General features: G+C 37.7%; 1 protein-coding gene across 3 annotated transcripts in view; it reads left to right on the forward strand.

The window, feature by feature from the left end:
• The window catches only part of Sec31 (secretory 31), a 386738-nt gene that overhangs the window by 303891 nt on the left and 64703 nt on the right, over positions 1–18144 (forward strand). For all 3 annotated transcript variants that reach the window (XM_067138230.2, XM_067138232.2, XM_067138231.2), the window contains one exon: positions 12630–12736. In XM_067138230.2, the coding sequence (XP_066994331.2) occupies positions 12630–12736 (107 nt within the window). The remainder of the gene's footprint in view (positions 1–12629; positions 12737–18144) is intronic.

An 18144-nucleotide genomic window follows, 5' to 3' on the forward strand; every position in this document is an offset into this window, starting at 1 on the left:
GTTGCTGGAAGTCCTCCGTCCTAAACAGCAAAAATTACCCTGGTGCTAAATGTGGTTCAGACCATGTCCTTGTCATCCTGAGAATGGGACTGAAACTCAGTCACGGCAAAGGTAAGGGAAATGAAAATTGATGATTCAGCTTTCATGTGACTTTGGTGAGGCTATTCGTCCCAGACTGTAGACATTAAGAGCAATTCCCCCGACTCTGAAGACTTACTGGTAATATGGAGCAACTTGAAGACTACTGTGAGCAGTGTAACTATGGAAGTACAGGGAAAATTCCCATTATCTCAAAAGCCATGGTTTAAGTAATGAAACTTCAAACCTAATGGATGGAAGGAAACAGCCAAATTATTTATTTAGCTTATAGCTAGTACATAACTCTACATACAAACATTCAAAAATATAACAAAAATATAACACTTCAAACAATCGATCAATCAATCAATCTCAAAAACAGTTCACAAACTCAAATCTAAACTGTCCAACCATTGTACAACCCCATCAGAATCACACACAAACTCATTCAGCTGACCGGAGTATGACCTCCTTGGACATTGGTCTGTTTCTTCCCACCACAGTTGCACTCAGGGGAGGAGCACATATCCCACTTACGCAACTATAACCCACATCGTCCATGATTGGTACGGACTCTGTTGAGAAGAACCCAAGTTCTTCTGGGGAGATTAAAACCGGGTGGTGGATGTTGAAGACTAAAGAGGGTCTGCCATTCACCTGGAGCTGTGTTGTTCCACTCCGATTGCCATTCATCAGAACCATTAAAGTTCCTATTGATGAGTTCCCTTGCCATCTGAATGGGCGGATATCTTGATTTCAGACGTCCATACTGTGACCTTTCACGTATTCTGATTCAGGGTTCAAGTTGTTAGTGTTATGCCTCGGCTGGTGTCATGCGGAGATGCAAGGAACTCCACTCAAGGGACATGCAAGTTCATCGAGTCTGGTCACAGGATCTCACCATTTAGATTTTCAAAGTCCGACTGACTTATGAGAATGTATATCCAATAATTACTTTAAACTATACCATACTGTGATACTAAACTTAACCTACTAATGAGAAATCGATGAATAATTATTTTCTTGGAAGGATATTCCGTTTATTGAATATCATATCATGAAAACACAGTTACAACTTAATCAAAAAGCAACATAAATGGACGTCTATTTTGAAATTGAATATCATGACTAATTATAACTGTCCAAAGTACCTAAACTTTTGTTGGTTATCACATGTCACTACATTAAATTCCTCCCTTTACATCAAACTCCCCTCAACCTCCCCTCACAGTCAGTCCTCAACGACCTTCAAGGACGTCACTCAGTTAGCTTTAGCACTTGAGGTGGAGTGGTCGACGTAGGACGGGCAAGGAGGTGAGTGACTGGGTGGGCACTTAGTTCACATTTTAATTCAATTTTATTCTTCAGTTCATTCATATTTTCTTTTTCTTTTTTAGGCCCCTGTTGTCAACACACAATCAGGTTCAACTTGCATCATTATAACTCCACCTCCTAATCAAGAAAGCTATTATAATGTGGCATCACCACAACACTGTTTTATGTACAATATGCACATAATTTTATTCGCATGGCCACTTACGGTGTTTTATAATTGACAATTCGTTGTTTTGAACAACAATTTTAACATATGATTTTAATTGGACTTCATGTTTCATATCATGTTTACGCCGCACCATTTTAACATTGAAGATTGACAAGACGCCATCACGCCGCGTCACGGAATACAAAGACTTTGTATTTACTTATTTCAATGTGTCCTCGCCTTATTTTTAATGTTATGTATTTGTATTTGTGACTGAAGATGTCCTATAAGAGGACGAAACATGTTTCACGAGTGTAATTTAATGTAGTCTTTTTAATAAAGACAATTACAGTATTGTAAAGGTGGAATTATAAAATCCAAATTTTCACAAGTTGATACTTTGACAATACGAGCTCTAATATAAAGTTTATAACGTGCAATAACCTCTTTGATACAGGGCGCTCTTGAAATCACTGATCTTGGCAAAGGAACATATTTAACAATCTTTCGCCTTCATAACTCGACGTACCAATCGACTATCTCAATATGGGTCTCGATTCTCAAATTATATCATAATAGATAGACAATGTATGACTACTGTATATGAATTGATCTTGGCCCATTTGATTGTACACATTCCATGGCCTCCGCTACACATTTTCATCATTGAGGTTCCATGCTACCTATTGACACCTGTGTATCTTCTGCTGAATAAAATACAATATTTATCCAATATTATCTCGTCGTACTATAACATTTTGTTACCGACCGTCATGTAATAAAATACCACAGGGTTCTGGGCTTGAATTCACCAGTACCTTCAATTCGTTATCTGTTATTTTTATTTCATTTACTGACGCACTTGGTCGTATGGCGACTGGGTGTATGATTTCATTAATTTTATGTTACCATAAAATTCCAATGTTCTCCTAATTTTAATTGGAAGGTTAAACTACCTAACAACCATGTCTTCATGAATGGGAAGACTTGGATTCATTGTTTTCTTCCTGAACTCGTGTATTAGGTTGTTTTGTCTGCGTATTCTTGGAGGTGTTATGTGGCTCAAGACTGGCAACCAAAAAAAGAGGAGTAGGTCTGGCTATGCCGCTGACAATGCGCATCGTCTGATTCAGAATGACATCAATATTCTTAACATAAGGGCTATTCAGCCAAACAGAAGAACAATACTCGGTTGTAGAGTATACCAATCCCATTGCTGATGACCTAAGAGTGGATGCTGATACTCCCCATGTAGAACCCAAGTTCTAAATGATATCGTTCCTGCTCTTCAGTTTAGCAGCGGTATTCATTAAATGTTTCCTGAAGGATAGTGTCCGATTAAGAGTTACTCCAAAGTACTTAGGGTTAGGATTGTGTGGTAGAGGAGAATTGTCGAGGGAAACATCAAAGTAATGTGTGCCTGCCTGTTATTAAGGTGAAAGAGACAGGTTTTTGTTTTACTGGTACTAGGTATCAAACACTGCTTATCAAAGTACTGGCTCAAAATGTCAAGGTCTCTGTTTAGAATTGCTTCTGTCTCATTCACATTGGATTGCTGAGTAATTATTGCTAGGTCATCTGCATAAGCAAATTGGCGTAATGTAGTGCCAGGTATATTGGCAATGTACATATTAAACAGCAATGGAGAGAGCACAGATCCTTGAGGGAGACCATTTTCGAGCTTTTTAACTTTACTATGTTTGTTATCCATAACTACCTGGATCATTTTATCTGATAGCATGTTCTTTATGAATTGTGACATTACTCTGCACCCAACAAGTTCAAAAATCGTATACACAACTCCCTCTCTCCAAACCGTATTATAAGTGGCTGTAAGGTCTATGAACACTGCACCACTCTTCAGTCGTTTCTCAAAACCTGCTTCATTGTGGGTTGTTAATGCAAGAACTTGGTCTTCACAACTACAGTTAAGTCTAAAATCGGCTTGTTCTTCTGGGAGTGATTGTAAAATTAGAGAGCTTATTCTATTATAGATGAGCCGTTCCAGAAGTTTGTAACAAACACTCATTAGAGCAATTGGACAGTAACTTTCAGGACAATCAGAAGGTTTACCTGGTTTCAGAATAGCCAGAATCTTGGTTCATTTGAACTCTGGAGGAAGTTTGCCTCTATTCAGAATATTTGAGAAAAACCATGACAACCACTTTCTTGTGTTCTTCCCACAATGCTTGAGGAATTCAGGATGAATGCCATCAAAAACAGGTGCTTTGCATTTTTTTTTTTGTTATCTTCAGAGCAGACAGGAGCTCTTTTTCGGTGTAAGGGGCATAAATATTTGATGAACCAATATTATGTTTTTTCATGAAGGTTAGTTCTTTTCTTATTAACCAATTGAGTTCTTTCCTGGGTTTCACTTTAGACATTCCAGTAATCCATTTGACAACTTGATCAGGTGATACTGCAAATTTGGGCTGTGGAATGTGAGGTGATCTCTCCAACTTCTTTAAGAGGCTCCAAGCCTTCATGCTTGAATGTTTGAAATCCATAGTCTACATAGTTTCTGTCCACTTGTTCAGTCTGGCTTCATCTAAGTTGTTCATGAGTTCATCAGCAACATCCTTTTCTCCATTCTCTTGAAAATCACTGTAGAGTTTTTCACATGTTTCATTCCATCTGGGTATATACTCCTTTCTGACTCCTCTAGGAATGTGTCTTTTTGCAGCAGCAAATACTGCTGTAACAAATCTACAGTAGCTGTTGACATCAGGAGGAATCCATCTTATGCTGCTATCAAGATCAGTAGAGAAACTGTCCAGTTAGCTTTGACAAAATTCCACTGTGGAAGAGAAGATCTAATAATGGGAATCTGAGTGCCTATTTCCAAAAGAACACGATGGTGCCAACTGTGTAGTAAGTTTGTGAGCATTCTACGAATAGCAGGTAAACTACATCCCTGGTGATCAGTGGACACAAAATATAAGTCAGGATTGGTTTCTGTGTTCCACCTTACTGATTTAAAGGAGCCTTTTTCCTTTGGGTTGAAGATTAGCTGAATATTGGACAAGTCTGACCATTCAGTAAGTTTTTCTCCACAAAGGTCATTTGATCTGTATCCTCATTGGGTGTGGTGGCTGTTAAATCACCCACATAGACAGCAGGATGTACAGAGTTTTATCAGACCAGTGGATGCCTGGAGATGTATAAATGTTCACAACTATCAAGCTGTTAACCTGAGTCACAGTGTTAAAAATGTTGTTCTCCTGGTGTGAAGAGACTAGATGGGCATCCGTGATGGAGTTGCAAACATAGGTCGCAGAACCGTACAATTGATGATAAGCAACTCCCAATAATCTGTAACCATGGATCTTTCCTCTTGAGTGCATATGTGACTCATCAGAAATATGAGTTTCTTGAACACAGATTAAATCATTGTTATTTTCTAATGACAGTTTGGACAAATAGCTGGCCTTAGATTTACTTATGCCTTCTATGTTAATTTGGAGGACTCTTAATACAGGACCCAAGGATTTGGTTGGATTGGCTCTGAAAAGAACTTCTGTGAGCTGTCATTTGTTTGTGTACCATCATTCAGGAGATCTCGAGAGACAGTCTGACCTCCAAATGCTGATGTTCAGTTCAGTAATGGAAATTTAGTTCCAACTACCTTAGCAGGGGCACCTCCGGCAGGAATCAGCTTCACCCCCAAAAAAGAAACAATGATAGAACTGATGAACGTTTACAACTGCATGCATCACTCTCTTGGCAGGTTAAAAAGCAGGGCAGACTTGGTGAGGGAAACCAAATTCATAAAATCTGTGATGAAATTGAAAATAAGTAGCATAGTCAACCTCGTGAACTCTTCATGATGGTCAAGACAATTACCCATGACTTTAAACCCCATTTTTGAGTTGTAGAAGATATAGATGGTACTCTCATTGAAGATAACTGGCCATTGGAGGATGGAAAAGGTATTGTGAATATCTGTATGCTGATGAGACTACCAGAAATGACTGTAATAACTACAGTAAAACTTTAAGACATTTTTGCAGGGGATAAGGTAAGAGAACATTTTGAACGAGAAAATCTGCTATTGAATACGCAAATAAAAACTACCGAACAGGAATATGGAAACACTTGTACGTTGTGTACTGTATGTGCAGATATAGTGGAAGCTTTTGAAGTTGAGAGGAGAGAATTCAAAGGTGTGAAAAAAATAGGAGAGAACAATATGAAAACCTTTTGCACTGGGGCTTGAAGATGCAAATGCCTATCTAGTTTGTATCTTCATTAGTAAGCAATTTCACGACTTTTTCCATATCCATGACTAGGCTGTCACGGGAAAAATATGCATCACATTAGTCTGCTTCTCACGATTATGTTCCTAATTTGTAGACAGGCTATACATGGGAGATATTTACTACCCTTCGCTGTCCCTGTTGAAATTGACAGGGACAGCGGCTATCAGTTAAGTAATACCTGGTTGCCAGCCATTAAAAAATTTACGTAGGTTGTTCCCTTCCCTTCCCCCTTCACTATTGTTATTTCATCTTGGTGTTTTTCCAAATTCGTACGTTCCTCATCGCTAGATGTTTCATTTCAGGCTTGTGTCTATATCTTACACCTGTCTATGTCATATGTTACTCAAAACACGTTAGATGTTTCATTCCAGGCTTGTGTCTATATCTTACACCTGTCTATGTCATAACAATAGAGTAAAATAATATATTATTATTGGTCCACCTTTTCAATACAAAATGAAAATTACATAGGGACTAGTTTCGACCTAGTAATAGGTCATCATCAGCCTGAAGTAAGTTAAAGATCGAAGAAAACATAAACAATGTAAACACAAGTACAGTCTCTTTAAAGGTACATACCAAGTGGGAAGTTGAGTAGAGATATATTAAAAATAATAACTCATCCAAATTGACGAAGCACTGAGCGGAATTTATGTAAAGTTCGGTGCGCCGTATATTATAAAAGACCACTGTGCACTAAATGATGCAATAAAGAAGAATAGTAGGTTGAATGCTGGCTTCTTCTTAGCTGTTGTATAATCGAAGAAGATTACGTCGTGTTTTATAAGGTATTGATAGACGTCAAAATACATGGATGTTGGAAGGCTCTTCAGTTTTTTTGAACATGGCAATAGTTGCGTGTGGAGGCTTAGGAAACCAGAGAAGCGTTATATTATGTTAAAAAATAGAGATCCTTAAAAAAGTCCCGTGCGTTGTATAAATTGTGGAAATGGAAATCGAAAAAACTTGGTTCTTGAGCGATAATGTTGTTCATTCAGAGATCGATTGAAAATAAAGAATCGTAACATAGTCTTCTCAAGATGTTCATAAACCAGAATTAATAGACGATGCGAAGTATGATGCTAGGAGAAAGCTCTTCTGCTTCTGGAATCTTGAAGGACGATGGATGTTTCACGAGGTGGAGCAACATATATGGAGTTAAATAAAGGTGGAAATAAATTCGCAGTTCAATGCGGACCATAAATTTGATTCTGAATAAAAGACAGTAAGATATATATATTTTTTTTTTAATATGTCAAAAGGAAAACTCAAGCGTGATGTGATGAGCTGAAGAGAGAAACGGAGGTAGGAAAGGATCAAAGGAAATTTTGAGGAGGTGAGGGAAGAAAAATGAAGGCAGGAGAAGAATATATAATTTTTTTTATTTTTTATTATTTTTTTTATTTTATTTTTTAGCTGAAGAGAGAAACGGAGGTAGGTAAGGATCAAAGGAATTTTTTTTTTTTTTTAGGATGTGAAGGAAGGAAAATAAAGGTCTGAGTTTTTTTTTTTTTTTTAGCTGAAGAGTGAAACGGAGGTAGGTAAGGATCAACGGATTGGTTTTTTTTTTTTTATATCTGAAGAGAGAAACGAAGGTAGGTAAGGATTAAAGGATTTTTTTATTTAGCTGAAGAGAGAAACGAAGGTAGGTAAGGATCAAAGGATTTTTTTTTTTTTAGGTGAAGGAAGGAAAATAAAGGTCGGAGATTTTTTTTTGAGGTGAAGGAAGGAAAATAAAGGTCTGAGAATTTTTTTTTTTTTTTTAATTAAGGTGGGGCTGAGGGATGTGGGAATATGGAAGAATGATTAAGAAAAGTGCTAAAAACAGAATGAACAATCGGACCTTTAATATTAGATTTTGATTGTCTGAAAAGTTGAATTAGCAGGTCAAAAAGAATGTTTGATTTTTCGGAAATGTCATTGAGATTGAAATTGGGATTGAAATATTGGTCTAAATTAATAAAGCAATTCTCTGTTATGTTAAGGAGGGGTCCTTTATTCATAATTTTGAGAATTGTCATATCTTGTTTAATGTCAGTAAATTTATGATTACAATCATTCATGTGCTGACCAACTGCAGAAAATTTATTGTGTTTTTGGGCATTGACATGTTCAAGGTATCGTATTTTAAAGTTTCTTCCTGTTTGTCCGATATAAGAAGAATTGCAGCTGTTGCATTTGAACCTATATATCGGACAAACAGGAAGAAACTTTAAAATACGATACCTTGAACATGTCAATGCCCAAAAACACAATAAATTTTCTGCAGTTGGTCAGCACATGAATGATTGTAATCATAAATTTACTGACATTAAACAAGATATGACAATTCTCAAAATTATGAATAAAGGACCCCTCCTTAACATAACAGAGAATTGCTTTATTAATTTAGACCAATATTTCAATCCCAATTTCAATCTCAATGACATTTCCGAAAAATCAAACATTCTTTTTGACCTGCTAATTCAACTTTTCAGACAATCAAAATCTAATATTAAAGGTCCGATTGTTCATTCTGTTTTTAGCACTTTTCTTAATCATTCTTCCATATTCCCACATCCCTCAGCCCCACCTTAATTAAAAAAAAAAAAAAAATTCTCAGACCTTTATTTTCCTTCCTTCACCTCAAAAAAAAATCTCCGACATTTATTTTCCTTCCTTCACCTAAAAAAAAAAAATCCTTTGATCCTTACCTACCTTCGTTTCTCTCTTCAGCTAAATAAAAAAATCCTTTAATCCTTACCTACCTTCGTTTCTCTCTTCAGATATAAAAAAAAAAACCAATCCGTTGATCCTTACCTACCTCCGTTTCACTCTTCAGCTAAAAAAAAAAAAAAACTCAGACCTTTATTTTCCTTCCTTCACATCCTAAAAAAAAAAAAAATTCCTTTGATCCTTACCTACCTCCGTTTCTCTCTTCAGCTAAAAAATAAAATAAAAAAAATAATAAAAAATAAAAAAAATTATATATTCTTCTCCTGCCTTCATTTTTCTTCCCTCACCTCCTCAAAATTTCCTTTGATCCTTTCCTACCTCCGTTTCTCTCTTCAGCTCATCACATCACGCTTGAGTTTTCCTTTTGACATATTAAAAAAAAAAAAAAATATATATATCTTACTGTCTTTTATTCAGAATCAAATTTATGGTCCGCATTGAACTGCGAATTTATTTCCACCTTTATTTAACTCCATATATGTTGCTCCACCTCGTGAAACATCCATCGTCCTTCAAGATTCCAGAAGCAGAAGAGCTTTCTCCTAGCATCATACTTCGCATCATCTATTAATTCTGGTTTATGAACATCTTGAGAAGACTATGTTACGATTCTTTATTTTCAATCGATCTCTGAATGAACAACATTATCGCTCAAGAACCAAGTTTTTTCGATTTCCATTTCCACAATTTATACAACGCACGGGACTTTTTTAAGGATCTCTATTTTTTAACATAATATAACGCTTCTCTGGTTTCCTAAGCCTCCACACGCAACTATTGCCATGTTCAAAAAAACTGAAGAGCCTTCCAACATCCATGTATTTTGACGTCTATCAATACCTTATAAAACACGACGTAATCTTCTTCGATTATACAACAGCTAAGAAGAAGCCAGCATTCAACCTACTATTCTTCTTTATTGCATCATTTAGTGCACAGTGGTCTTTTATAATATACGGCGCACCGAACTTTACATAAATTCCGCTCAGTGCTTCGTCAATTTGGATGAGTTATTATTTTTAATATATCTCTACTCAACTTCCCACTTGGTATGTACCTTTAAAGAGACTGTACTTGTGTTTACATTGTTTATGTTTTCTTCGATCTTTAACTTACTTCAGGCTGATGATGACCTATTACTAGGTCGAAACTAGTCCCTATGTAATTTTCATTTTGTATTGAAAAGGTGGACCAATAATAATATATTATTTTACTCTATTGTAATCACAGTTCAATACGGATCTATCATTATGAAACTTATTTCTTTTAATTAATGTCTATGTCATATGTTACGCAAAACACATTATGCGAACCGCTTAATCTGATTGTGAGGGTTTGGTCAGCTTCCGCTTCGAATGCTAGCATTGTGCCACGTCCTGGGAGCCATCTGGTGGCGAATGAACGTACTATTTCCACTTCTAGTATGACATTCAAAATTTCAAAGGGTCATTGTTTAAGAAGCCTTTCTCGTTGTTAGTTGAGATTTCTTCTGAGGATGCAGAGCACAGTTTTCTGCAAAACGTTAAGAATTTCACCTTATTTTCTTGACACGGCATAAGCCCAAAAGCCTACACAGCATCATGTCTATAAGTACGGGCTGTGAAAGCATTAATGGCAATATCAGAAAAACGTTTTTTAATTTAAAAATATATATTTTCATTATGGAAGCACTTAGTTAATTCGCAGAGGCTTGCAGACTGAATGCCAAAAAGCATACATTGTACAGTGAAGATGTAACTATGAGATAATTTTCATTATCATTCAGTGCAGTTCTCTTTATATTCAGACTTTAAAAAAAGTTAACATTCAGACCCATGTATGCATTCCGACCCTGCTGTCTAGGAGTAGCAAGCTTTCTTCTTACTCAGAGGTCCCAGGTTTGATTCCTGGTTTGGTCTGGGATTTATACCTGGATCTGAAAGCTAATTGAAGGTCCGCTCAGCCTATTGAGAAGCTAACTGATGGTGAGATAGTGGCTTAGGTCTAGAAAGCCTACAATAATGACCAAGATGAAATTCATTGTGCTGCCCTCTTGTTGCCTCATAATGTGGGAGCTTTCGGGCTGAGCAGCTGTTGCTTGTTAGGCCAAGGCCCAACAGGGCTGTAGTGCTGTGAATATGTATAAAACATTCACAGTTTAAACATCTTGGTGCCATGCTGTTTCGTGAAATTCTGGCTAAGAATTCCAACCCCTTTTTAATGTTACTGCAGTCTTTTGGAAAAATTCTCATAAAATTCATGCTGAATTTAATAAAGAATACATATTTTAATAGCAAAAGCTCATAAAAGAAAAATATTACTTGTGAATTATTTTTACATTTTAATGAATTTGACAGTTGTCAAATACATTTGTCATATTGCACGGATCTAAGAACACGGGGAAATGTTATCACAATTCGTAACAAAATGAGATTAATGCACATTTGTTAATCATCACTACAACCGTCCCAAAAAGTTGTTTTTCAAAATGAAATCTGCACCCACTCTTTCCCTCTCTGAATATCAAGTTCACCTTTCATTCCAGTCATTAAACATTGAATTCAGATCATTTTTGGAGTTCATTCTAATCATTAATAAAAACTTCAACAATGAATACATTTCAACAATATACACCATTAAATTCTCTCCCAGAAGTGAAAGAAAAAATAGTCTTGTCTACATTTTGTTGTCATGTTTTTATATATTAAAATTTTTGCTGTTGGCTTTACATCGCACCGACACATGTAGGTCTTATGGTGATGATGGGATAGGAAAGGCCTAGAAGTTAGAAGGAAGTGGCCATGGCCTTAATTAAGGTACAGCTTCAGCATTTGCCCGGTATGAAAATGGGAAACCACGGAAAACCATCTTCAGGACTGCCGACAGTGGGATTCGAACCCACAATCTCCCGGATGCAAGCTCACAGCCGCATGCCCCTAACTGCATGGCCAACTTGCCCGGTCATTCAGATTTTTAATAAAACTGTAAGACAGCAATGTGTACAATGGTATAGCCTGCACTAAGCTTCCTTGCACAGCTGATTTTATCTACATTTTGCACCAGCAGTGGACAAAGTAATAAATGCGTGAATATCTCAATTTAGAGCTTTATATTAAAATTCACCAGGTATAAATGAGTGGAAACTAGTATCTCTTTAATTATTGTTATTGACAAAATTTAGTTACACTAATATTTCTGGAGATAATTTGGAGATTAGTGGACATCCAATGTACCAGGACCAGAATGGTACTCCCTCTTCCATACTGCTGATAATGGCAAGGTTCCTGGTATAACATTACTATCACAATCACTTTTGGAATCTAGTTCAACCTCTGTTGTATCATTTTTCAATAAATAGGCCATCACTTTATCATCATCCATGCTGTCAATAAGACCATCTCTTCTATATACCGCCATAATGTCAACAACTCAGGCTTACTACTACCTTCATTCCGTACCCTGAAGGATATACTAGTAATTACCCTGGCATTCGCCTTAGTGCAGGAGAATGGAAAACCACAGAAAACCATTCTCAGGACAGCCAACAGTAGGAACAAGCCCATCTCCACCTCCCAAATGCAGAGCTGTACAGCCATGGTTGAGCTGTGGCCACCAGGAAGCGGAAGCATTCTCTGTTCAATTGATCAGTTGGAATGTTTAGCTGTCAAGCCACAGTCGAGCCGTGGCTACTGTTATGGCAGAAGCTGACTCTGCATCCACAGACTTCAGAGCTTGTCAACATCACAAATTATAAACTCTCTCCCTTTATATTAAGGATCCACAAGGAGGAAATTATACATGCCTGAGAGAATGAAGCACCCAGCAACATCTGCTAACAGATGCCCTTAAATACTAGAAAATAATTGTGCCAATTCAGTCGGCTCTGGCACTTCTCACATGAGGAGTGAAAGCCGATCTGATTGTTGGTTAAAATACCACTTTCTGGATTCTCAAGTCACCAAAAAAATCCAATCCCTATTTTATTTTATGCATGGAAATATAAACAGTATAGGACTGAGATAAGATGAACCATTTTTAGCTCCTTTTTATATAATTTTCTTCATGTGAGTTTTTGTGCATTAGTTACTGTTATGTTTTAATATTATTTGCTGCAGATGTATTGGGATCCACAAACCCTATAACCCCTCAAGATCCTCGTGTTGGTAGCACACTGCCAGGCTGGAATGATCCTCCTGTAATCAAGAACTCTGCGCGTAATCAGGTAAGCTTCTCCATATTCATTTCAGTTCTTTCTGCTTGGTCAGAATAACTAAAGAAGTAGTGGTATGAACTTAGAAGATTCAGAAATTCAAATATGTTTTTTTTTGCTAGTTGCTTTACATCGCACCGACACAGATAGGTCTTATGGCGACGATGGGACAGGAAAGGGCTAGGAGTGGGAAGGAAGTGGCCGTGGCCTTAATTAAGGTACAGCCCCAGCATTTGCCTGGTGTGAAAACGGGAAACCATGGAAAACCATTTTCAGGGCTGCCGGCAGTGGGGTTCGAACCTACTATCTCCCGAATACTGGATACTGGCTGCACTTAAGCGACTGCAGCTATCAAACTCGGTTTAAGCAGTTTTAGGCTTGAAGTTATTGGTACTAGTATGGTTAATCAGTGTGCGGTAATAAGAATCAAGGGCTTTGACAAAGAAGCAGCAATCCAGAAACGAGTGAGACAAGGCTGCAGTTTGTCCCCTCTCCTCTTCATTGTCTATATAGGCCAAGAACAGCCAGTAAAGAAAATCAAAGAGGAATTTGGAAAGGGAATCACATTCCAAGAAGAGGAAAGCAAAACTGAGATTTGCTTATGATATTATTATATCTGAGTCTCCAGAAGATCTGGATAAATTGCTGAATGGTGTGGACACAATCCTGGAGAAGGAGTACAAGATGAAAATTAAATCCGATACAAAAGTAATTTTAGTGCAGTCGAAAGAAGTCAGGGATGCAGGAAATATCAGATTAGGAAATGAAATGTTAAAGTAGATGAATATTGTTACTTTGGAATTTTTTTAACTCTGTTTTGATATGCTGTGTTCAGTACTCTTGTGGAAGTGTGTACTTTGTAATTAATTGATTACAACTATTAATGTAGAATTATGCTGCTTTTTTTGCTGTAATTATTAGTGTCTCTTTCAGTTTTGTTGTGTACCGTAGCATGCCATGTTGTTGACAAATGGAAGATATTTTTTATTTATGTGTAAATAACTAGAAATTCTACTTTTTTATGTTTAACAGATTTTGAACAGGGTCTTTATAAAGTCACCCCACTCAAAATTTCTGATTTTCTTTCTAAAGTTGTATCTCACTGAAGCATCTACTGATTACAGTAGAGTCTCGCTCATCCGACCTTCACTTATCCGACATTCCATGTTATCCGAAACTGGTAGACTTAATTTTAACTTTTGGTGAAGACTAAATTCAGGGACACCCGGTGTGGAGGGTGCAACCGTGGGACAAGCCCTGGCCTGACTGCTGGCGGTAGGACCGGTTTTTTTTCTCAAGGACAGGTGCAGCGAGTCTTCATTCATTGTTCATTGTAGTATTGGTTGGGTGCGGATGTTATAGTTTTCATATTTTCTGTGAGTATGGCGAGTAAAGGGAAGAAAGTGATTGTTTCTATGGAAGACAAGTCGAGTGCATTAAAGAGACTGGACAAAGGGGAAACTCTTCTAAAAGTGGCTTCATATTATGGTGTTGGACATGTTACAGTGGGAGACAGGAAAATAAAGAGGAAGAAATTGATATGCGGTGGTCTACCAGAGCAACAAGAGATGCACTGAAAATTAGAAAAACAATGAAAAAATGTGAGCATGAAAAAGTAAGTGAAGTGCTATTTATTTGGTTCACTCAACACCGGGAAAAGGTCCTGCCATTATCTGGCCCCATTCTGCAAGAAAAGGCTGTGTATTTCCAGAAAGAGTTTAATGAAGGGACCCTAATTTTACTGCCAGTGCTGGGTGGCTTGATCGGTGGAAAAAACAGTATAGCGTTAAGCAGCTTAATATCTGTGGAGAAAAACTGTCAGCTAAATCCAATGAGGTTATGAAATTTAAAAAGGAATTTCAGGAAATAATTCTTGTTGAAGGATTAACTGGTGATCAGATTTTTAATTGTGATTAGACGGGGCTAAATTTCAAGATGTTGCCATCAAAATCTCTCGCAGCCCAAGCAGAGATGTCTGCACCTGGCTACAAGCGTCGTAAGGAAATAGTTACTGTTCTTGTCTGTAGTAATGTTACGGGGAAATTAAAAGAAAAATTGCTTGTGATCGGTAAAGCAAAGAAGCCTAGGGTATTAAAAACATTTCTGTTAAGGCTCTTCCAGTCCATGACACAAATCAGATGGCTGCATGGATGTCTGCTGACATCTTTTAAGACTGGTTTTATTACACAGTTTTTTCCAGATGTAGAAAAATTTCTAGCTTTGAACAATCTCCCTAGAAAAACTCTTCTTCTACTAGACAACGCTTCATCACACTCAAATGAAGAGCAACTTAGAAGTGGTGACATCGAAGTCGTGTTCCTCCCTCCTAACGCGACGTCATTATGCCAGCCAATGCTGGAAACATTGAAGAGGAAATATCGGTGGAAACTCCTTTCATCCCTGATAGAGGAAATGGACAATGGCAATTACATGATAGAAAAGTTGAAACGAGGTTCAACATCGAGAGAAGGTGCTACAAGAAGACATGGAAAATGTTGTGCCTTTACTGAATTGAATTCCTGGCTGTGAGGATGCTACGACTGAAGATATGAGTAAGTGGTGTGCACAAGATCACCTGTTTGAAATAACTGACCCTGATATTATTGATTTTGTGAATGCTAATGAAAATGAGGATTATGAAGAAGAACGAGGCATTGCAGAACAAAAGGAGAAAATGATGACTAACAGTGAAGGATTATGTGCATTGGAAATGGCCTTAAGCTACGTTTAGCAACAGCCAGAAACAAGTGCAACGGAGGTGTTGATTTTTCTTCAATGGCGGGATCTCGCAGCAAGAAAACGTGGATCATTAGGCAAGCAGACATTGTTGACAAGTTTCTTTTCGTAAGACATTTGGAATGTTTTCGTTCACTACTGCATGTACTGTACAATTGAATTGATAATTCAATAAATGGAATGCCGTAAAACACGTCATTGTTTTCGTAATAAAGTATAGCCTTCCTGTTTGTTTCAGTTCATTTTCAAAGTTATTCTGTATTGTCTGACATTTTCAGTGATCAACGTACCAAGTCCCTTTTAGGTCGGATAATCGAGACTTTACTGTACATATATTTGTTATGCATACCTTTAGGAAAAGAAACATAAATTTTAAACGTTAACTGAGCGAGTTTGCCATACAGTTAGGGGTGCACAGCTGTGAGCTTGCATTCAGAAGATTGTGAGTTTGAACTCCAATGTCGGCAGCCCTGAAGATGGTTTTCTGCAGTTCCCCATTTTTCACCAGGCAAATGCTGGGACTGTACCTTAATAAGAGGCCGCGGCTGCCTCCTTCCCATTCCTAAACCTTTCCTATCCCATCATCACCATAAGACCTATCTGTGCTGGTTCAATTATTTATTTACTCTTGTCAGAAGCATACTTAATCATACAGTTAAAAATAAAGTGATAATTAGACTATTTACAAAACTTACAAAAATGGACAAAGGAAAATTGACCAAATATACTATACATCTAGATGGTGTTTTTCCAAAACTGAGCCACACCTATGGCATTGTCATCAGCAAGCATTAAATCTTACTCTGAACATGAAAATGGGCAGAGAGGACATTTATACATGTGGATTACTGTTTGTTCTTGACCGCAGTCGCACTTGCTGTCCTCTGATGTGAAGCCCCATAACTTAAATGAGAACTTAGCCCTGCCGACACCAGTTCTTAATCGGTTAAGGGACCTCCAAACACTCCAGTCTTCATTGTAACCAGCCAGAAGATGTTCACGCAGCTCCACCCATTCTTGCTGCTTAGATTTCCACAAGGAAAGTCTTGCCTTATCTGGTGGTGCGATGTAAAGCAGCTTTTAAAAAATAAATAATTAAATAAACTTCAACCGAAATATTCTGGAAGTGTTGAGAATAATAAATGCTCAAACACTAATTAGTTTCATGCACATAGCTTTCCTGCAGTTCCAGTTATGTTGGAAATGACATAATTTTCCTTTAGGCACAATTTTACCTGCCTACACATGTTTTTCATTGCTTTTCTCAAAGTTGCTGGTATTATTTCTGCAATTTATTTAGAAATTGCTTGTTTGAGTTCACTTAATGAATCTGGATTTTTATTGTACAATTTTTTAAAAGCCCACAGAAAGGTCTGGAGAGATCAAATTGGACAAACGGAGGAAGGGGCACAAATTACTTGAGATTATTTGATTACAAAAAACCATGCAATATTCTCATGGTCTTGTTAGTAGTATAAAAAATGGCACCATCTTGCTAAAACCAGCAGTAACGCTTATCTTTCTGCAATAAAGCCACAAGCTGTTGCACATCTCTGTACATGGCACCATCAACTGTTATGTCAAAAAATAGAGGTCTATCGATCCTTCTTTGCGATATGGCGCACCAGACGCTGATTTTTTCTGAATGAATCAGTACTTCATGCAAATCCTTAGGTCTCTCACTTCGTTGTCTCCCTGGAGGCCATGTCACAAAACTGGCTTACATGGTGTGGGTTCATCCATTCTTGCATACATCTGTCCTTCGAACAATGAGATATGCTGTGCCCACACAGAAAATATTGTTGCCCACATGGTCTTGTACTAGTGTTGGCTACTGAGTGTATGATTCGAAGCAGTGTATCAGTCCATTCAACTGTCTGAGTGAATCGAATTTCATAGGTGGTGAGCTTACGGCACATGATTCAGCTGACTTGCAGCAGACAGTACTGAGTGGTGCACTCGTGGATTAGTGAGACACAACGCACACACAGTTCATTATTGGAACACTGGACATTGGCGGGGAGCCGAACTTCCGCTGCGGGTGAGACATACGGAGCCATGGCTCACTAAAAGAATCGTACACTGTAATGGACTCTCGGTCTCAGCTCATTTGAAAATAATACCCATTTACATTCACTGTCCTCTCCTTACAGGAAGGTTAAAATAGTAGTTGGATTTTTTTGCAGTGTTAAAAAGGTAGTCAAATCATATTCCAAAGTAGTATGTAGGTAGGCTATTAGGTTATTATATTTATTAGTTTAATGAATCTTAGTAAATGAAAATGTACAACCTGTTTTCCAGTCAGCAATGAGGTCAGGGATGGAATGAATGAAGCCCCCGTCTTGTGGCGAGGATAGGAATTGTTCCAGCTGCTGAAGCCTGTCGCACTCCTCTGGGGCAATGATTAATGACTGACAGATGAAATGAAAAGATAGTGGAGAGTGTTGCTGGAGTGAAAGATGACAGGGAAAACTGGAGTACCCAGAGAAAAATCTGTCCCGCTTCCGCTTTGTCCAGCACAAATCTCACTCGGAGTGACCAGGATTTGAACCACAGAACCCAGCGGTGAGAGGCATGATGCGCTGCCACCTGAGCTACGGAGGCTTTCAATGAATCTTAGTATTATAACTTATTTGACATTCAACAATTAATTCAAATCGGCTCTCTAGCATGCCCTATGACTA

The sequence above is a fragment of the Anabrus simplex genome, chromosome 1 (assembly GCF_040414725.1).
Source record: "Anabrus simplex isolate iqAnaSimp1 chromosome 1, ASM4041472v1, whole genome shotgun sequence".
In the NCBI taxonomy this organism is placed as follows: domain Eukaryota; kingdom Metazoa; phylum Arthropoda; class Insecta; order Orthoptera; family Tettigoniidae; genus Anabrus; species Anabrus simplex.